The sequence below is a fragment of the Aquarana catesbeiana genome, linkage group LG01 (genome assembly GCF_042186555.1).
Source record: "Aquarana catesbeiana isolate 2022-GZ linkage group LG01, ASM4218655v1, whole genome shotgun sequence".
Taxonomy (NCBI): domain Eukaryota; kingdom Metazoa; phylum Chordata; class Amphibia; order Anura; family Ranidae; genus Aquarana; species Aquarana catesbeiana.
Genome location: NC_133324.1, coordinates 457,212,074 through 457,234,591, shown reverse-complemented (window position 1 = coordinate 457,234,591; position 22,518 = coordinate 457,212,074). Strand labels below are relative to the sequence as shown.

Genomic DNA, 22,518 nt, shown 5'->3' with positions numbered 1-22,518 from the left:
AATTTTGTGTGTATTCCGACACGCACAAAGTGTAAACTTAGGCTTGCACAAAAAAGAAATTATTGTTTTTGTTTCCAGTATTTCTATCTCACAGGAAGTGACAGACACTGCATTTCTTGTAAGATCAAACTTTATTTTTTGTATGCCTCTGTTCCTTCTTATATGGCCATGACAAGGGTGTCGCTCTTTTGTGCCTAGGTTTACTCATTTAATTATGTATTCTGGTTTATGTAATACCCATCAAGACTGAGTTCAAGCATAATTTCATAGTTAAAATAAAGTGGGATTTATGGTGGTATTATTTTAGCACTGACGTCTGTGACATATTTAAGGTGCCAGCATGTAAATCAACACAACTCTGTAAAAACTAGAAGCGGAAGAAGTTGGCCTTGAAATAGAGCCATTCACTGCAGAACATTAAGGCATCAAACATCAGGAGATCTAAAAATAAACATCATAGGACACAAGTCTTTTTGTTTATAAATTCTACTATAGGAAAATACCCTCAGTAAATTAGGAGTTACTCATATTCCATAGAGAGGTGCAAATGTTGAAGTCAGATGATTAAACAAATGGCTTCACTGCAATCCAGGTCAGCTGGATTGCAGTGAAGGAAGGACTTTTGTGGGGAAGTCAAGGGCAAGTTTATACTTACGGATCTCATGCAAGAAACCAAACTTTTTAAAGCTGAAGTTTCATCTGCATATATTTTGCCTTCCCTGGTTCCTCCCTCCCCTGCTCATTAAAATTTTAATAAACATTTTTAAATACAGCATTTCTGTTTTCATTATACCTTATTTTAGACCAATAGAAAACATTCTACTCTGTCAGTGTTAGTATGCAAAGTGTATTTGCTTTGGAAGAATAAATTGCCTCTAATGCTGGATGGCCTACGTGTGTTGATGCTGTCGCATTATGTAAAACTATTAAAGTCATTTTAACATTTTAAAATTGTGTGCCTTGAGACTGCCCATAAGAGTGCCTTAAGAATGTCCATCATTTTAAAGGGTGCATTGGCTGAAAAAAAGGTTGAGAAATACTGCTCTACACCATGACCATCTCACAAATAGAGAACCAGATTTTTGTTGCTTTTTGGAAGCACAAGGATGTGCAGTCATTTAAAGTGCACCTACATGGAAGTGTGATGCTACAGAATTAAATTTTACATGCAAGCAACTGAAAAAAAGATAAAATGTAAAATAGTTCTGCATGTATTCTTTTTGGAAAATCATAATGAAAACTAAACAGTTTGAACCTTCTGGGCCACGTCTGCAGATATTCTTTTTTTTTTTTTTTTTTTTTTTTACCTAAAGTGAAGTGATGCATAAAATATTTTTACAATTCATTAACAGCAATGACATTCTGAGGTTTCATGAACTTTTCTGAACTGTTGCATGACAAGGTATTGCTCTTGGCTATTCTTCAGTTTCTCGCACTTCATAAATAACAAAAGCCACCTTCTCCCCCTCCTTGAAATACCCTCATCACCTGCCCATGCTGAGTTAACTGGAGCTTCTCATAATGAAGACTGAAATATGACCAACTTGTTATACAGCAATATTCATACAAACGTCTATAGGCAGGGAATTGATGGCAGCACAGATAGATATGCCTTGGCTAATTCTTCTTGTTTTTTTCTTGTTTCTACATGTGTTCTTGGACTGCATCATAAAACTTCACTGTAGAATGGAGGTAGGATACTTTTATTTGTACATATTTTAATCACTATAAGCACAAAAAAAGAGCCTAAGGCTTGAATAAAGCAATACACACAGATATTGACGTAATGTAATGTAGTTTATTGAAGTCTAGGACACAAGCTGTATTTTCTCAGTTATAAGCCAGCTGGTTCTATAATAGCCCTACTGAAAACTGCTTTCATTGGATCATCAATTACTAATACAAGGCTTTGTTTTTTTTCCTCTTAACCAGTAAATTTGAGCTATCCAATGTTTGGTACAAATGTTCTTGTTTGGAAATATAACAATAGCAGCCCTATCCATTTTCATATAAATATTTGCCCAGTGGGTGACAAACAGCAAAGATGCAAACATTAGGTTTTGCATACCAAAATTAAACTTTTGTGCAAAAGAAAAAAAAACAAAAAAAGTATGGCTATTTTTTTTACAGTTGTATCCATTTCTGTAGCCAAGAGCATCACATTTACAGTATCTCACACCCCTCACACTTTTGTAAATATTTTATTATATCTTTTCATGTGTAGTGAGTGTACAGCTTGTATAACAGTGTATATTTGCTGTCTCCTCAAAATAACAACACACAGCCATTAATGTTTAAACCGCTGGCAACAAAAGTGAGTACACCCCTACTTGAAAATGTCCAAAATGGGCCCAAAGTGCCAATATTTTGTGTGGCCACCTTTATTTTCCAGCACTGCCTTAACCCTCTTGGGCATGGAGTTCACCAGAGCTTCACAGTTTGCCACTCTCTTCCACTCTTCCATGACGACATCACAGAGCTGGTGGATGTTAGAGACCTTGTGCTCCTCCACCTTCCGTTTAAGGAAGCCCCACAGATGTTCAATAGGGTTTAGGTCTGGAGACATGCTTGGCCAGTCCATCACCTTCACCCTCAGCTTCTTTAGCAAGGCAGTGGTCGTCTTGGAGGTGTGTTTGGGGTTGTTATCATGTTGGAATACTGTCCTGCGGCCCAGTCTCCGAAGGGAGGGGATCGCGCTCTGCTTCAGTATGTCGCAGTACATGTTGGCATTCATGGTTCCCTCAATGAGCTGTAGTTTCCTAGTGCCGGCAGCACTCATGCAGCCCCAGACCATGACACTCCCACCACCATGCTTGACTGTAGGCAAGACACAGTTTCATTGTACTCCTCACCTGGTTGCCGCCACACACGTTTGACACCATCTGAACCAAATAACTTTATCTTGGTCTTATCAGACCCCAGGACATGGTTCCAGTAATCCATGTCCTTAGTCTGCTTGTCTTCAGCAAACTGTTTGTGGGCTTTCTTGTGCATCACCTTTAGAAGAAGCTTCCTTCTGGGATGACAGCAATGCAGACCAATTTTATGCAGTGTGTGGCGTATGGTCTGAGCACTGACAGGCTGACCTCCCACCCCATCAACCTCTGCAGCAATGCTGGCAGCACTCATACGTCTATTTGCCAAAGACAACCTCTGGATATGACGCTGAGCACGTGCACTCAACTTCTATGGTTGACCATGGCGAGTTCTGTTCTGAGTGGAACCTGTCCTGTTAAACTGCTGTATGGTCTTGGCCACTGTGCTGCAGCTCAGTTTCAGGGTCTTGGCAATCTTCTTATAGCATAGGCCATCTTTTTGTAGAGCAACAATTCTTTTTTTCAGATCCTCAGAGAGTTCTTTGTCATGAGGTGACATGTTGAACTTCCAGTGACCAGTATGAGAGCGATAACACCAAATTTAACACACCTGCTCCCCATTCACACCTGAGACCTTGTAACACTAATGAGTCACATGACACCAGGGAGGAAAAATGGCTAATTAGGCCCAATTTGGACATTTTCACTTAGGGATGTACTCACTTTTGTTGCCAGCGGTTTAGACATTAATGGCTGTGTGTTGAGTTATTTTGAGGGTACAGCAAATTTCCACTGTTATACAAGCTGTACACTCACTACTTTAAAATGTAGCAAAATGTCATTTCTTCAGTGTTGTCACATGAAAAGATATAATAAAATGTATACAAAAATGTGATGAGTGTACTCACTTTTGTGAGATACTGTATGTTACTACACATCATTAAATGATGAATCTTGCAATCATAATATTCAAAGTTAGAAGTACAGAATCTCACCTCAAATGATTACATTTAAGAAAACTGCTTAAAGCTCAACTCTGGGCACAATAATTTTACTGTATTACAATTTCTAAGTAGCTCTTTACTTTGACTTTGTAGTAAGGCCCCTTTCACATTGGGGCATCAGCGCTGCTATTTTTAGCGGCGCTTTACTGTTGTTTTTGCAGGGGTTTTCAGGCAGTAGCGGGGCACTTTTAACCCCCGTTAGTGGTCCAAAAAAGGGTTAAAACGACCCTGCAAAGCGCCGCTGCAGCTGGCGGTTCGGCAATGGTGCCCATTCATTTCAATAGGCAGGAGCGGTGAAGGAGCGGTGTATACACCGCTCCTTCACTGCTCCAAAGATGCTGCTTGCAGGAGTTTTTTTAATGTTCTTCCAGCGCATCGCCTCAGTGTGAAAGCCCTCCGGCTTTCACATTGACACTGCAGGGGAGCCGTTTTTCAGGCGCTTTACAGGCGCTATTTTTAGCCCAAAAGGTGTATAAGTGTAGCGCTAAAGTGTTTGGGTTGATTAACACAACCCAACCATTACCATTGAAAAGTGAATCACAAAATCTCAGTGAATCAAATTAAGTAAGTCTGCAAACCATAATAACTAATAGAATGTACAAAAAAATCACAAAATTACCATATGTGATATGTACCATGTAAGTGACTAAAAACTGAATACAAAAAAGTTTGTGCAAAAAAGTAAATAAATAAATAAATAAGTTCCTGAAATTCTTTGTAATCCACAGTGTATAGTGAGTAGATTGAAGATCCACAGTATATAGTGAGTAGATTGAAGGTCCTAATCACTGCATTGGCATCCAATATAGTGGATAAAAACTAAAGACACCGGTGCAGTAAAGCTACCACTAAGGTAGATGTAAGCTTACATACGTTCTGTGAGTCAAACAGGCTTATGTTGTCAGCCAACAACCAGGATGGAGTCTTAGGAATCATCTGTGGTTGAAACGCAGAACATCCCGGAACCTCATGAGAAATCGGTCTCCATACAAAGATGGTTGTATGTCAGAAGATGTGGATATTGGTCAATTGGATAAGGGAAATGGAAAGAGAGGGCCACATAGCATAATTCTGTATGAACCTAACAAGCCGAGCCCTTTTTACCAGGTCATTGAGCTTACGTAGGGCTGAATGCCGCTATTTTTAGCCCAAAAGCGCCTGAAAAATGCCTCAGTATGAAAGGGGTTTAATATACGTTTAAATGTTTGAAACATTTTTTTTTTTTTACAAATTAGTACGGTTAGACTAATTTGTATTAGTTTCTGGTGTAATCAGAAAGTACAGGGGGAGATGCATATAATAATGCAGTGAAATTATTGTGCCTGGTGTTGGAATTTAACTTCTCCTTTTGGGAAAAATACTTTACAATTATATGAATACATCACCAAATACACACACTTCACAAAGCTATTCTTTATAGCACCCACTTTCTGCCCTCAAAATATGAACAGTGTTCCTGACTCCCTTTCACCCCCAGTGGGGTACCTCCTTCTATTGCAACCCAGATATCTAGATAATGCCTACAGAGTGCATCGCTCCTAATTGTACTCATGCTCACAATATGTATATTGCAAATCTGTATACATTTATTTTTCAGTTTACTCCACCATTTGCTTGAGTAATGCAGATAATGCACTTTGCAAGAGTTATTAAAAAAAACACCACAATGTATGTGTCTTGGGATTAGATGGGATTTTTAAATATGATGATTTCAAAAGTAAAGAACTATGAAACCAAAAGTGATTTAATTTAGTTCTGTGCTTAAAAAAATCTTTTTATCCCCCCTTGTCAGACTGTACAAAGGAGATACTGGCTACTGCAGCACCTACAGAGGGGACATTTGTAATACAATGCTTGCAAAGGACTCTTTAGTTTTTTTCAATACATCTAACAGTGAACCAGAAGAGAGCCAGGAGATGCTTGCTCAAACTGCCTGGACAGAGCTGAAAACAGTCAGCCCTCTTTGTCGCCCAGCTGCAGAAGTTCTGTTGTGCAACTACTTCTTCCGAGAATGCAACCCAACAGGAGATGGTCCTGCACCAAGTCCAATATGCAGGTAAGATGCACTTGACTAAATGAAGTGAACCAATATTTTGTAGCTTATAAGTAAGTATGTGAGTCAGCCAATTACCAGTATGATCAGATGAAGCCACTGAAAAAAATCACTATAGTGTGGTCAATTGCAAATGGTATATTCATAAGAGTCAATGATTTGATTCTGGTTAAGGCCATTTATCATTTGGGTCTCCAGTCAATATTAAATGATTATTGAGCCTATAAAAACCCTATGTTGCTCTCTAAAGCATTTTTTCATCATCATTATCATCACCACTGCCATATTTATTATTGTATAACTCTTTCCTAATTTAAAAACATTTTGTAAGACATAGTATCTTTTGTTAAGCAAAAAAATAAACAAGAAAAATCTGAAAATATAATTTAGGAGATGACTTGTTTTACTACAGTGCTATGCTTGCTGTTTTCAAAGTCAGCAGATACTGTACATGTAGCTCTCATCAGGTAATACAGTAAATTTACAGTGAACTTATTTCTCAGTATCCCTCTGAGAAGCAACTCTTTTCATCAGTTCTGGAAGTCCTTCTTGTGGCATCAAAACAGCTATTTCAAAAATCACCAGTAGCTAAAACAAGAAGCCTTTAAGAAGAATAAGAATGAATGTAATGGTTAGGGCATTTATATTTTAATGTTGACAGCTGCTGTTTGACCTTCATGAAATGAGGTGTTGATGTCAGTCATCGGCACAGTGGGCTGATTTCCATAAGCTGTTTACCTAGCTGGCACACTGTAAAAAATATTGTGTTGGGTCTACTCAAAAAATTGAGGCAACTATTTGCATCAGCTTTTTTAGTACTGTCAACTAAACTTATTTTTGTCTGACTCATTAGACTTTTTATGTTTTTAACTTTGTTGTTTTAAGTAAAGCTAACTCAATTTTTTTCAGTTTCTAGAAAAGTTTAAGTTAGGGACACAACCTATTTATTTCAAGTACTTATAGAGCACTGTCAATTTACACAGCGCTTTACATATACATTGTACATTCACATCAGTCCCTTCCCTCAAGGAGCTTACAATCTAAGATCCCTAACTCACATTCATAGATACACATACTAGGGCAAATTTACACAGGAGCCAATTACTCTATTAACTTGTAACTTACTCAATTTTTTAAAGTTGGTAAAACTTATTTTCCATATGTATTTGATATATGTTTAAAGGTTTTTATATAAAAATAATACAATAATATGTTTTTTTTAAAAAAGGAATAGTATCATGAAACAGGCTTTCAAAACAAATGAACATTTATTATTTATAAAGTGTTACAAATGTAATATTATTAAAGCAGCATCAAATGTAAACATTAAAAAAAAAAGTAAAACATTTCTCTTTCTCAGCTAACAAATAAAACTGAAACACACACATGTAACATACAGTATATCTGTAAAGAATAAAGAACACAGAGGGGTTGATTTACTAAAGGGAAAAAGACTGTGCACTTTCCAAAATGTTCTCCAGAGCTTAGTAAATGAGTAGAAGCTCTGCTGACATCCACTATCCAATCATTTCAAGCATAAATTCAGTTTTTTTTTATTTTCCTTGCACGTGATTGGGTACTCTTTGCAAGGTGAAGCCTTACCTCATTTACTAAGCTTTAGAGCAACTGCACTTGCAGAGGGCAACTACACTTTGCAAAGTGAACAGTCTTTTTGCCTTTAGTAAATCAACCCCAGAATGTATTAACTTTTTTTAAAGCCTTTTAGGAAAGTAATTTGCACTTTAAAGTGTCCCATAATCATTCTTTCTGAAACAAAAAATACACTATACCAATATGCTTGTTTTTCCTGCCAATGCAGCATAAATATAGTATATTTGTTTTTGTAATGTAATAATGTGCAAAGTGGGCAGGGCTTTAGGTTACATAATCTATTGTTAAATGTCCAATATCTCAAAAACCGAACAAACAGAAAGGTTTTTTTTGGTACAAATCAGCACAAATGCAGCACAAACAAATTGTATTGAAAATGTAATAACATGCGGTTCAAAATGGGAAAGGTTTCAGCAACTATAATGCGCAATATTTCTGAAACCAAACTAGCACATGTGTTCATTTTTGCAGCACAAATCAGAACAGATGCAGTACAAACTAATGCTATATTTGTTTTTAAATTTTAATAACATTCGGTGCAAAGTGGGCAGGGCTCGATGTTACATAACCTGAATTGGAATTCCAATATCCCAAAAACCAAACCAGCTGAAACATTATTTTTTGTGGCACAAAATAGTTTCTTAACAGCTGGCGGTCCCTAACCCTGCATCTTGGTTGCATTCTGCCGCATGCAGTAAGCGCAAACTTTGTGTGCGCACAAGTGAGTTGTCTCAGTAACGTTTAAAGCATGTGAACGATAATTTGCTGTTCATTCTTACCTTTCAATGCCATTGCATGGCTTTGTAGTGACTTTCTAGTCACTGGTGGCGCCATTTTGTCCTGGTGGGCCTCAAACCTATGGGAACTGCTTTGTGCAGGCTTTCAAAGTTCCAAAAGATGTCAAGCTCTTTAAAATATACAGCATCAAAACTCGTGCACGTTTGGCAAACAAAAGAGTCCCACAATTTTAGTCAAATGAAAAGATAACTTTTTTAAGTAAATGTAACTCAATTAGAATATGGAAATGCACATACAGTGCCTTGCAAAAGTATTCAAGCCCCCCCCCCCCCCCCGGCATTTTTCGCGTTTTGTTGCCTCACAACCTGGAATTGACATGGATTGTTTGAGGATTTGCATCATTTAATTTACAGTACATGCCCACAACTTTGAAGATGTTTTTTTTTTTATTGTGAAGCAAACAACAAATAGGACAAAATAACAATACCACAATACAGTCAATACTTTGTAGAGCCACCTTTTGCGGCTATCACAGCTCCAATTCACTTTGGATAAGTCTCTATGAGCTTGCCACATCTTACTACTGGGATTTTTGTCTATTCCTCCTTGCAAAACTGCGCCAGCTCCTTCAGGTTGGATGGTTTGTGCTTGTGAACAGCAATCTTTAAGTGTGACCACAGATTTTCTATTGGATTGAGGTTTGGGCTTTGACTAGGCCATTCCAACACATTTACATGTTTCCCCTTAAACCACTCAAGTGTTGCTTTAGCAGTGTGTTTGGGGTCATTGTCCTGCTGGAAGGTGAACTTCTATCCTAGCCTCAAATCACACACAGAGTGGTAGAGGCTCAAGAATATCCCTGTATTTTGCACCATCCATTTTTCCCTCAACGCTGACCAGTTTCCTAGTCACGACTGTTGAAAAACATCCCCACAGCATGATGCTGCCACCACCATGTTTCACTGCGGGGATGGTGTTCTTTGGGTGATGTGATGTGTTGGGTTTGTGCCAGACATAGCGTTTTCTTTGACATCCAAAAAGTTCAATTTTAGTCTCATCAGACCAGAGCACCTTCCTCCATACATTTTGGGAATCTCCCACATGCCTTTTCGCAATCTCAAAACGTGCCATTTTGTTTTTTGCTGAAAGTAATGGCTTTCTTCTGGCCACTCTACCATAAAGCCCAACTCTATGGAGCGTACGGCTTATTGTCGTCCTATGTACAGATACTCCAGTCTCTGCTGTGGAACTCTGCAGCTCCTCCAGGGTTACCTTAGGTCTCTGATTAATGCCCTCCTTGCCCGGGCCGTGAGTTTTGGTGTGTGGCCGTCTCTTGGCAGGTTTGCTGTTGTGCCATGTTCTTTCCATTTGGTTATGAAAGATTTGATGGTGCTCCTAGGGATCATCAAAGATTTGGATATTTTTTTATAACCTAACCCTGACTTCTACTTCTCAATAACATTGTCCCTTACTTGTTTGAAGAGTTCCTTGGTCTTCATTGCAGTGTTTGGTTAGTGGTGCCTCTTGCTTAGGTGTTGCAGGCTCTGGGGCCTTTCAAAAAGGTGTGTATATGTAATGACAGATCATGTGACACTTAGATTGCACACAAGTGGGCATCATTTCACGAATGATGTGACTTCTGAAGGTAATTGGTTGCACAAGAGCTTTTTATGGGCTTCATAACAAAGGGGGTGAATACATACGCATACGCCAATTATTATTTTTTTATTTCTGAAAAATAGTTTTATGTATATATTTTTCTAATTTTACTTCACCAACTTAGACTATTGTGTTCTGACTCATCACATATAATTCAGATTAAAAAAACATTGAACTAAAGGCTGTAATGTAACAAAGTAGGTAAAAAGCCAAGGGGGTGAATACTTTTGCAAGGCACTGTACCTTAAAAGTTTTGTCTAGATTACTCAATATTATACATTATTTTTGTAAATGTAAAAGGTGTGTTTTAAGAACTGATGAAAATTAAGTAAGGTACTTAAAATATCAAAGTAAATTAATTAACTTTTATTTATATGTTGAAAATGATAACATTTTTATGTTAAAATTACAAGCCAACAGAATCATTTTTATCAGTGTAAATAAAGCACAAATGGTTTATATAGCAAATTAATTTCACTCTGGTATGTTGAAATGAATGGTTGTTGGGGAAAGTCACCAAAGAGGAACTTTGACTTGTTCTTTTTTTCAATCCCCCATACCTTTTTGTTAGGTTATACTCACTAAATACTTTGGCATGCCCAATGAACCCAGCATCGTTCTGTTGTGACACCAACAAGAACAATAGACCCAATAGTGACTGTTCCACCATAACAAATGTGGATAATTCCTTGGAAGCCTTGCTGCCCTCTTGGACTGGGGTTGTCCTTGAAGTACTGCAGAAATGAATAAAAGAAAGAGGGTGCACTGGCCTAGTCCATTATCCAACAAATATTTATTAAAAAGTTATAAACAAATAATATCTACTCACAAACAGAGGTGGTAAAAACGCTCATAAAACCACACCATGTGGCTGAACACTCCCAGACCTCATGGGTGGTTGGCTGGCTGAGGCATCTCAAAGGAAGGTCCTTCTTCTTCAGAGCCAAACTACAAATGGTTATTCAGCAGTACTTATACCTTCACTTACAATACAGACACACCCATAACGCGAGAGCCAAGGCCCCTCCCTGAGGGTGGGGAAAGGAAAAGTTAATAGAAAAGGGGCAGGGATAAGAAAGGGTCCCCTTGAAAAATGTGGTGTCCCCGGGCTGTGTTGCTGTATGGTTGCGACCTGTTGCTCTGTTGCTGCACACTAGGTCATGTGTCACCATCTTCCTTCCTGAGTTATCAGGTGTCAGCTGCCTTTTCCTGGTTCTTAAAGCTGGCTCGGATGACGCAGCCTTAGGTCCTTTTTCCAGCGCTGTGTGGAAGCTGGTGCCTCAGTTCATGTCTGCTGGGATATGTGACATGAAAACTCAAGGAGGCTGCAGAAGCAGGGTTCTTGTCATTCTTGCCTAGATGAAAAGAGAGGTAGGGAACGGGATGGACTGTGAATAAAAAAAAGAGAGAAAATAACACACAAAAAAAAACAACAAACTGTCTGCTTGTTTAGATTATGGAGGGAAGAGGATTTCAAAGATGTAAAGTGATATTTTTGTGTGAAGGTCCACTTTAAGTTCCATGAGGATGGATGCATCTTAGCATGGCTCATATTATTGCTGAACTATTGCTGAAATATTTCATAGCTTTGCTATGGTAGTTAAGGAGATGACAGTTATAAACCAGTGAACAGCTCAATCCCAGCTTTAAAAAAGTAGGTTCCAGAGTGCTCTAATTCCAAGTTAGGTAATCAAATTAGGTGACCATGAACATGACTTGTTAGATCACTTGACCCAAAGCAGTCCTACACATAACATGAAATTAGAAAGGGACCTGGTTTTTATAGCTGACAAGTACATTTATACATCATGGAGGGTACTGAGTCATATGAGCAGTAAATCTTGCATGCAGCATGGGTAAGATCCTGGATACAAATATGCTTGCTGTCAACTAAGATCACTAATGCATTAAAATGAGTGGTGCAGACCACTGAAATAAAATCAGACAAAGAATTATTCTCAGGACCTGCAAGTGGGTGAGCCACTAAGCCAGACAGATCTACATAATTCAAGTTCTTAAAGCGGAGGTCCGTCCACCGCTGCAAAAATTAAAAGCCAGCAGCTGCACATACTGCAGCTGTTGACTTATAATAATCGGATACTTACCTGTCCTGGAGTTCAGTGATGTCAGCACCGCAGCTGACGTTTCCATCAGCTGTCGGGTGCATGCCGCCTCCATTGCAAGTAAGGGAACCCGGCAGTAAAGCCTCACGGCTTCACGCCGGGAACCCTACTGCACATGCGTGAGGCTCCACTCCTCTCTGCTATCTGTCTATCCAATTTAATGGTTTCTGCTTTAGAGGTCCTTAGAGTGCTAGATGTTTTTGTTTCTATAGCATAGACCAGGGGTCTCCAAACTTTCTAAACCAAAGGGCCAGTTTACCGTTCATCATTACTCATCATTGGAGCCATTGGGAGTAATTGTACCCCTTCATTGATGTCAGTGAATAAATTAGTGCCCAGAGGGCCAAATAAAAGCAAGCAAAGGGGTGTGTCCGGACCCTGGGCTGCAGTTTGGAGACTACTGGCAAAGATGCTGAACTGGATGCTTACTGGGACAGGGAATATGGTAAACGGTGGTAGATACAATGTAAAGTGATCTGCAATTTGCTGTTGCAAATAGATACAGTTAATAACTAAAATGCAGTGCAGATTTGGAGCTCTGTATTTTACTGAGAGCAGGAGGGAAGCTTTTATGTCTTCTAAGGGTAAATAGCATGAGACCTTGATGTATTCGGTTTTTAAGCAAGTCAAACTTTTTTTGATGTATTGCCAGCTAATATAATAGCGTGGTTTTGCTGTGAAGTTGACATAACTTTAATAACTAAACCTTTGGAATTGTAATACTGACTGAAGAGCTTGCTCTGTGCTAGATAAATCTTGGCTTAAGAGCCTTCCTTGGCAGTAACAACAAATTTAGACAGAAGCCATCAAAGCGCTGGAGATAAAAATCCATCATGAAATCCATATTGCATGCTGTGAGAAGATCAATATTTTTTTCAGTGCATATTTTTAAGTAGAAGTGAGGAAGATTGATCCTGACCTCTGGGCCTTGTAATATACTTGGCATTGTGAACACTGGCTTTCCATAACCTTTACTAGGAATTCCATCAGTCACCTGCAGTTTTAGAATTACACTGCTTGCCACAGAAGCTGGCATATTACAGCGCGTGCATTATTAATATCAACACATCTTTATGTAACAGTTTATTCCTGTTGTCACTGTGATGAGCCTAGTTTGCTGCTGTCACTCTGTCTGGATTTTCCAGAGTGTGATAAATGTGGCTCTTGGGTGTGAATTATGTATGAGAGCAGTTTGTTCTGTACAAGATTAACAGGTTGAAGTTATTTCCTAGACTTTATCACACTGGAGAGAAATAAGGAAATGACCTGAGATATTATTTGGGGAATAAAGTCTGCACTGGCTTGTTTAATACCTAGGATCAGAAACTGATGTTTAAGTAAAATAAAAATGGAACACTGGTTAAACTATCTTTAATTAAGGTTGATGATTTCTGTGGTCCCCATTATTGTGCATTTCAGTGGGGATTGGGAGCCCAGCTCGATTTATTTATAACATAAAAGTAGGTAATCTGCAGAAAAACACTAAGACTTTTTTCATGGGGATTAGAAGATTTTTACAGCCAGGTGATTGGAGCATGTTACAGGAATGGGGTGATCTTGAAGAAAAAAGAGAAAACATGTCCAAGAGGGCCAGAATATGTTAAATGAGAAGTATGGCAAATTCTTTTTGGCCATACTTCTCTTGTGGGTCACATAAGTGCAATTACTTTCTTTTTGTCCACTAGGATAAAGTAGTGCTTTGTGGTTAAATATATAGCAAAGAGAGATAGGGGTGATGGGTACGGGAACATGGTAAATAGGGTAGAATTGGGGCAGCAGCTATATGCAGTTATCTCTGGACAAACCCCCTAATTAATAATAAATAAATATCTCACATTTTTTTAAAGTATTTATGGTTTTCTATGGTTATAAGGGGCAGAGTTTTCTTTGCAGTGAGTTTTGGGGGGTGGGGGGGAATGGGTATTGATATGTAGAATCAGAGAGGTTTCCATTTAGTGGGGCCCCCTGACTTTCCCTTCCTACAGTAGTGATATTATTTGTATCTTCCTTTTCTTTTTTTTGAGGAAGATCGGGAGAACTCAGGAACTATATGTACATTAGGGGGTATTTAGAATGTTTTGTAGTATGCATATTCTAGGAATGCTATATATATATATATATATATATATATATATATATATATATATATATATGTATATATATATATATATATATATATAATTTTGAATGTTATGTTTTGTTTATGTCTTTTTTAAAGAAAAAAAAAGAGAGAACATCCAACCATGCCACATGAAATTGCCAACATCCCTTGTATAATCAGTCTATAAAGTCCCAGCTCTTTTGGGGGGTACTTCATTTTCTACACTTTTTAAAGAAAAAAAATAAGTTTAAGAAGAATCAGTTCATGTCACAAAGTCTCTCCAAAGTATCAGGATCCACCCAGCTGTCTTATTGACAGCTGGCTCTGATTCTCAGCAGGCAGCTAAGAGCTGAAGTATAGGTTTGAACAGAAAAGATATTCTTCTGTGCTGGTGTGCAGGGCCTTAGTGAAAAGTGGTAGTATTTCCTGATGATGTAAATATAAGGTGATCAAGCATGCCCCGCTGCCTATGTTGACTAGGGTATGTCAAAGAGGCTATGTATGAAAAAGGAAGGAGGAAGGCTTGTGGCCTGATGCATTAATCAAGATAAAAAAAAGTTTATTCCAAACAAATTGGTATATACAAGGAAAATACTACGTGTTCATGAATAAATAAATGACAGTATCACACTTTTGTAAATATTTTATTATATCTTTTCATGTGACAATGTGACAACACTGAAGAAATGACACTTTGCTACAATGTAGTGAGTGTACAGCTTGTATAACAGTGTAAATTTGCTGTCTCCTCAAAATAACTCAACACACAGCCATTAATGTCTAAACCGCTGGCAACAAAAGTGAGTACACCCCTAAGTGAAAATGTCCAAATTGGGCCCAAAGTGCCAATATTTTGTGTGGCCACCATTATTTTCCAGCAATGCCTTAACCCTCTTGGGCATGGAGTTCACCAGAGCTTCACAGGTTGCCACTCTCTTCCACTCCTCCATGACGACATCACGGAGCTGGTGGATGTTAGAGACCTTGCGCTCCTCCACCTTCCGTTTAAGGATGCCCCACAGATGCTCAATAGGGTTTAGGTCTGGAGACATGCTTGGCCAGTCCATCACCTTCACCCTTAACTTCTTTAGCAAGGCAGAGGTCATCTTGGGGGTGTGTTTGGGGTTGTTATCATGTTGGAATACTGTCCTGCGGCCCAGTCTCCGAAGGGAGGGGATCATGCTCTGCTTCAGTATGTCACAGTACATGTTGACATTCACGGTTTCCTCAATGAGATGTAGTTCCCCAGTGCCAGCAGCACTCATGCAGCCCCAGACCATAACACTCCCACCACCATGCTTGACTGTAGGCAAGGCACGCTTGTCCTTGTACTCCTCACCTGGTTGCCGCCACACACGCTTGACACCATCTGAACCAAATAAGTTTATCTTGGTCTTATTAGACCACAGGACATGGTTCCAGTAATACATGCCCTTAGTTTGCTTGTCTTCAGCAAACTGTTTGTGGGCTTTCTTGTGCATCATCTTTAGAAGAGGCTTTCTTCTGGGACGACAGCCATGCAGACCAATTTTATGCAGTGTGTGGCGTATGGTCTGAGCACTGACAGGCTGACCACCCCATCAACCTCTGCAGCAATGCTGGCAGCACTCATAAGTCTATTTCCCAAAGACAATCTCTGGATATGACGTTGACCATGTGCACTCAACCTCTATGGTCGACCATGGCGAGTTCTGTTCTAAATGGAACCTGTCCTGTTAAACCGCTGTATGGTCTTGGCCACCATGCTGCAGCTCAGTTTCAGGGTCTTGGCAATCTTCTTATAGCCTAGGCCATCTTTTTTTAGAGCAACAATTCTTTTTTTCAGATCCTCAGAGAGTTCTTTGCCATGAGGTGCCATGTTGAACTTCCAGTGACCAGTATGAGAGAGTAAGAGCGATAACACCAAATTTAACATACCTGCTCCCCATTCACTTCTGAGACCTTGTAACACTAACAAGTCACATGACACTGGGGAGGGAAAATGGCTAATTGGGCCCAATTTGGATATTTCACTTAGGGGTGTACTCACTTTTGTTGCCAGCGGTTTAGACATTAATGGCTGTGTGTTGAGTTATTTTGAGGGGACAGCAAATTTCCACTGTTATACAAGCTGTAAACTCACTACTTTAAATTGTAGCAAAGTGTCATTTCTTTAGTGTTGTCACATGGAAAGATATAATAAAATATATACAAAAATGTGAGGGGTGTACTCACTTTTGTGAGATACTGTATGTCCATGCACAGTGCATGTGCCCATGACACACATGTGTATATATAAAAAGAGTTCACCCGGACATACACACACATATACGCTCCCTCAGATGTATGTGTGAATACACGTAGGAAATGGACGATGGCTCAACTAAATATATGTATAAAAATATTAATATTGATAGGTCTCATACATTATTGTGAACATGAATCAAAACAGCGGCAGAGGCCCTCCTCAATGGAGTAAGTTGACACAAGTATATTGAAATAAAATTGAATTAAAATTGAATTAGACCAACGCACATGTATACCCTAACATGTATATACATATGCAAAGCCAACCAGAGTTAATAAATATGCACATAAGCCCACGTGGGAGGATGTGTGCATGAATTCTACAAGAATTTAGATGAGCGAATGTGTCATAGATGGGATGAGAGTATAGTGGCAATAGAAGTAATAATAATACTAGTGGTCAAAATACAAAAATACATATATTGACGCAAATATTATATATATATATATATATATATATATATATATATATATATATATATATATATATATATATATATATATATATTATATATAATTATATATATATATAATTACAATTACCTTGTTTAAAATCAGTGGTGTAGTGGGTAGCACTCTCCCCTAGCAGTAAAAAGGGTCACTGATTTGAATCCCAACCACGACACTACCTGCCTGGAGTTTGCATGTTCTCCCGCCTGTGTGGGTTTCCTCTGGGTACTCTGGTTTCCTCCCACACTCCAAAGACATGCTGGTAGGTTAATTGGCTTCTGTCTAAATTGGCCCTAGTATATGAATGTGAGTTAGGGACCTTAGATTGTAAGCTCCTTGAGGGTAGGGACTGATGTAAATGTACAATGTATATGTAAATTGACAGCTTCAGTTTTCTAAGCCCCTATCATACAAATTTTATGACAGCGTACCATAAATAAAAGATAAAGAAAAGAGTGGGCTAAGGAAATGGAGAAGGGAGTCAGAGAGGTGAGAATGGTCATAAAATTTGTATGATAGGGGCTTAGAAAACTGAAGCTGGCCATAGATGATTCTTTTTTTTTTTTTTTTCATTCAGCTTGTGGGTTGAATGACGTAAATTAACAGATTCCTCTAGCAACTCAAATGAGGTGGATTGAGGAATCCCCACTGCTGGGGCATTGTATTCAGAAAGTGTGACTCTGCTGTCAGAATGTAATGATCAGTGACTGCAGCCAATTGGCTGTGGCCATTGATTGACAAAAGTTTTCCAGCTTGTCCATTTAACAGAAGTCGATAATTAGACTTCACTAGAACAGGGACAGTCACACAGAGATGGAACCCGCCAAATTTCAATCTGTCTTTGGCCAGTTTTAGGTTCATATTCAGTCCATTATTTTTCCGTGCTTTATTGCCTGGACTCATTTGTAAATAGTTTGCTAATATGTATCTATGTCCCCTTGTCTAGACCTCTTAGCTTTAGCCTATGCTTTATGCCTACCCCCAGAAGAACACCCTTAGAGTGGGCTTTAGACTAGGGAGGTGCTACAGCCAGCATTAACACAAATAAAGAGGTGCTTTAAACCTACAATAGGGTCACATATGAGATGGGAGAATAAGTAAAAGTTTGCAAATTTTCCTAACAGTTCTTCTTTAAAAATTAGTCTTCTCTGACATCAGCTCCACCCTTTTTTATTAAAAACAATCCCTTCATATTAGATAATAAACTATTCGTTCTTTTATACATTCAGGTAACAGGAACTACATGAACACATTTGAAAATGTTACAACTGTAGTATAAATACAATTTTGCTGTGCTCTTTCTGCTGAAGCAATCTCTAAAGTGCTGTTTTGTTTAAGTAAAAGGTTAACTTTGTTCCTAATCAGTGATACTATGCATTTACTTGTTTCCTGTGAGAACTGCAACTGTGCAATGATTGATTAAGCAATGATAAGTTCTGGCAAGATTGACCCTGAACATCATACCAGCCCTTCAGACCTGTGAGGATAGATACAAGTGTCTCATGTCATTGACGTCATATGACATTTTCACAGCACACTCAAGGACTTTGCATATCTTATGGGTATTTAATGAAAAAGGGCATTGCATACAAAATAGTTGTATAAATAGTTATGTAAATACCATGCCATGCTATGGAGAAGTTACTTAATACGCAGTTAACGATCCCTAGCATACCTAAAGTAATTCTATTTATCTACTTATCCATCTGTTACCTTTTACCCTTGAAACCTCTTCTCCCCGTAATCAATGCCAAATGACTATATTCCTGTGACACTTTAGTTTCAATATTTTCAATAGCCAGTTGGCCATAGAAAGTATTTTTTTTACATTGTATGAATCAGTAGCCGTATTGAGATCTTGTAGAACACATTATTTTGAGACCCAAATAAAAGAAGTACAGTAAGCAGAATATATTGTTACGAGGAAAAACAATTGTACATAAAACCTCAGCTTAAGAACCCGAGCAGGTTAAATTTAAAGGCATTCATCTAGGAAATTTCCAGAAAACAATTTTATTTGAAAGGAAGAAAGTTCAAGGGCTTAGAAATTGATGATTACACAAACCAAACTATAACTGGCATTGAAGTAGGAGGTATTACACACAAATTATGTATATTTGCAGACGATATATTACTTTTTCTATCATCACCACAGGTCTCTGGTCCTAACTTAATACCAGCTCTTGATGGATTTGCAGCCCTATCCGGCCTTATGATTAATCCTAAGAAATGCCTAGTGCTTAATATTTCACTCACAAACATGGAATTGATCCCGGCTAGGGCTGCACTCCCATTCACATGGGCAGAAAAATCAATCCCATATCTTGGAATTAATTTAACAGCATCTCATTCTGACTTATTCTCAACCAATTATCCTCCTGTATTAAGACAGATCACAAATCTAATAAAACAATGGTCGCAACTTCCTTTATCCTGGATAGGGAAGATTAATGCAATCAAAATGACTATTCTACCCAAATTGCTTTATCTATTCAGAGTCCTCCCTATTCCAATTCCTTCCTATTTTTTGAGAATAGCACAAAAAAGAGCAACTTCGTTTATATGGGGCTCTTCTAAACCACGTATACCTATACACACACTACATCTTCCCAAAAATAAAGGAGGCCTGGGATACCCTAATTTTACTAACTACTACAGAGCAGCACATTTGGCCAGTCTGTCCAAATACCATGCAAAACAGGAAATCCCATTATGGGTATTTATAGAGGCTTCAGAAAATGACCCTCTATTAATATCAAATTTATTATGGCTTGATCCTAAAGACCGCTTTAAAATTCATAATCCCATAACTAAACACTTCTTATCTCTCTGGGATAAACTAAAAACCAAATATCAGTTACAATCTCCACACAATCCTCTCCTTTCTTTTATCAGAAATCCGGCCTTTTATCCGGCATGGATCTACCCAAATTCTTTTAAAGCTTGGACAACATCAGGCATTCAGACACTAAATGACTTCATAGCATCTAAATCATTCCTTTCATTCCCATCGCTTAGAGAAAAATATGATCTACCAAACTCCGAGATATTTAGATATCTCCAAATCAAAAATTTCTATACACCATTCCTAAAGGGGGATACACCATTATCCCAATTATCCATTTTTGAATCAATCTGTACAAAAGATCCATTTGCTAAAGGTACAATTTCATCACTTTATAATCAATTATATGGAGTAGCAAATCTTAATAGACCCTCTTACGTTCAGAGGTGGGAGGAGGACCTGGGACGAACTTTAGAAGACACGGACTGGTCTAACATATGGCTCACATCTAAGTCATCTTCACCCAACATCTTAGCACTGGAGACAAATTATAAAGTCCTAACTCGCTGGTACCTTGTACCCGCTAGAGTGGCAAAATATTCACCTAATACCTCAGCTCTTTGTTTTCGAGGATGCCCAGAAATAGGCACATATTTACACATATGGTGGACGTGCCCAGTAATCCAAACCTTCTGGAAGGAAGTCTTCGTGATTGCATCTAAAATATTTAAAAAAATAATACAACCAGATCCATATTTAACTTTACTTAATCTAAAACCGGAATGGTTAACACTCTCTCAATTCAAACTTATGATCCAACTAATAACGGCTGCAAAACAAACAGTGGCCAAGGCATGGAAATCTCCTACATTGGTACTAGCAGAAACAATTCACAGAATGAATAATACAATGTCCCATGCTAAGATGGTAGCCATCGATCAAAATCAAATTCCAAAATTTGAAAAACTTTGGCATCCTTGGATAAAACAACAGTTCCTGTCAAACTTCAATGACTCTGTCCTGTTGCCATGGTAACAGATTAAATGACTTACAGAGACACCCATTCTAAGGCTTCAAAGAGAACTAAAAAGAATAATAAACTGACGAGCGGGACAACCTTGTGGACCATACCTCTACCTTTCAACCTTTTTTCTTCTTTCTCTTTCCTTTTTTCCACCTTACGATTAAAGCTCATTATCAGAATTTATTTGACCTATATACACTCTACTTGTAAACAATATGTATAGTAGGTATAAATCATTTAAATACCTACAAAAGTAACTAAGGAAATGATATATATCTTTAATTTAGGTTTACGTGAACCCAATGTTTAATATTTGAAATTTCATGATATTTACCTATATAAACCCTACTGTAAAACAATGAGCTTACTTTATAGATCCTTGTAAACTTACTTTATGTATCTTTATAACATTGTATACTCAATAAACTTCTTTTGACAAGAAATTGATGATTACAGAAATAGAGCTCTTTATAATGCACATGTTCTTTTGTATTTGCCATAAAATTTCACATGCAAACCTGAACCACCAGTTCTGTGCTGATAACCACAGGCTTACCCTGGGGCTCATTTTTGCATTTACCCAGGAGTCCTCTCTACTTTTGTAAGGGTTCATTTGCACTGCATGGTTTTAAAGGAAAACTACAATGGCTTTTGTGTCAATATTATTTTACATTTTGTATAGTTTATAGGCATTTTGAGATATATGCATTTGCATTTAAACTGATATCTTAGATCTTTTATTTCATAATTATATGAAATATTAAACAAAAAAAATAAAACTGTGCTTTTGGTCTAAACACCTTGAGAAAACATATAAGAAAAGCATCTACAGGATATACTGTGTCTGTGGTACCAGAATGTAAAAAACAGTGCAGTGCTAATTTTAAAAGTCACATCACCATATACAGCAGGGATATGCAATTAGCGGACCTCCAGCTGTTGCAGAACTACAAGTCCCATGAGGTATAGCAAGACTCTGACAGCCACAAGCATGAAACCCAGAGGCATGATAGGACTTGTAGTTTTGCAACAGTTGGAGGTCCGCTAATTGCATGTCCCTGATATACAGTATCTCACAAAAGTGAGTACACCCCTCACATTTTTGTAAATATTTTATTATATCTTTTCATGTGACAACACTGAAGAAATAACACTTTGGTACATTGTAAAGTAGTGAGTGTACAGTGTTGTATAACAGTGTAAATTTGCTGTCCCCCCAAAATAACTCAACACACAGCCATTAATGTCTAAACTGCTGGCAACAAAAGTGAGTACACCCCTAAGTGAAAATGTCCAAATTGGGCCCAATTAGCCATATCTCCCTCCCCAGGTGTCATGTGAGTCATCTCAGGTGTGAATCGGGAGCAGGTTTGTTAAATTTGGTGTTATCGCTCTCACTATCTCATACTGGTAATTTTAAGTTGAACATGGCACCTCATGGCAAAGAACTCTCTGAGGATCTGAAAAAAATTATTGTTGCTCTACATAAAGATGGCCTAGGCTATAAGAAGATTGCCAAGACCCTGAAACTGAGCTGCAGCACGGTGGTCAAGACCATATAGCTGTTTAACATTACAGGTTCCACTCAGAACAGGCCTTGCCATGGTCAAACAAAGAAGTTGAGTGCACGTGCTCAGCATCATATCCAGAGGTTGTCTTTGGGAAATAGACATATGAGTGCTGCCAGCATTGCTGCAGAGGTTGAAAGGGTTGGGGGGGGTCAGCCTGTCAGTGCTCAGACCATATGCCGCACACTGCATCATATTGGTCTGCATGAGACCAGAAGGAAGCCTCTTCTAAAGATGATGCACAAGAAAGCCCGCAAACAGTTTGCTGAAGACAAGCAGACTAAGGACATGGATTACTGG

The 22,518-nt window shown here is 38.3% G+C and overlaps 1 protein-coding gene across 1 annotated transcript in view; it reads left to right on the top strand.

Moving 5' to 3' along the window:
• MUSK (muscle associated receptor tyrosine kinase) overlaps positions 1 to 22,518 on the top strand; it is a 278,906-nt gene that overhangs the window by 150,139 nt on the left and 106,249 nt on the right. The window contains exons 8-9 of the mRNA XM_073591125.1: positions 1,686 to 1,692; positions 5,613 to 5,876. Coding sequence (XP_073447226.1) covers positions 1,686 to 1,692; positions 5,613 to 5,876 — 271 coding nt within the window. The remainder of the gene's footprint in view (positions 1 to 1,685; positions 1,693 to 5,612; positions 5,877 to 22,518) is intronic.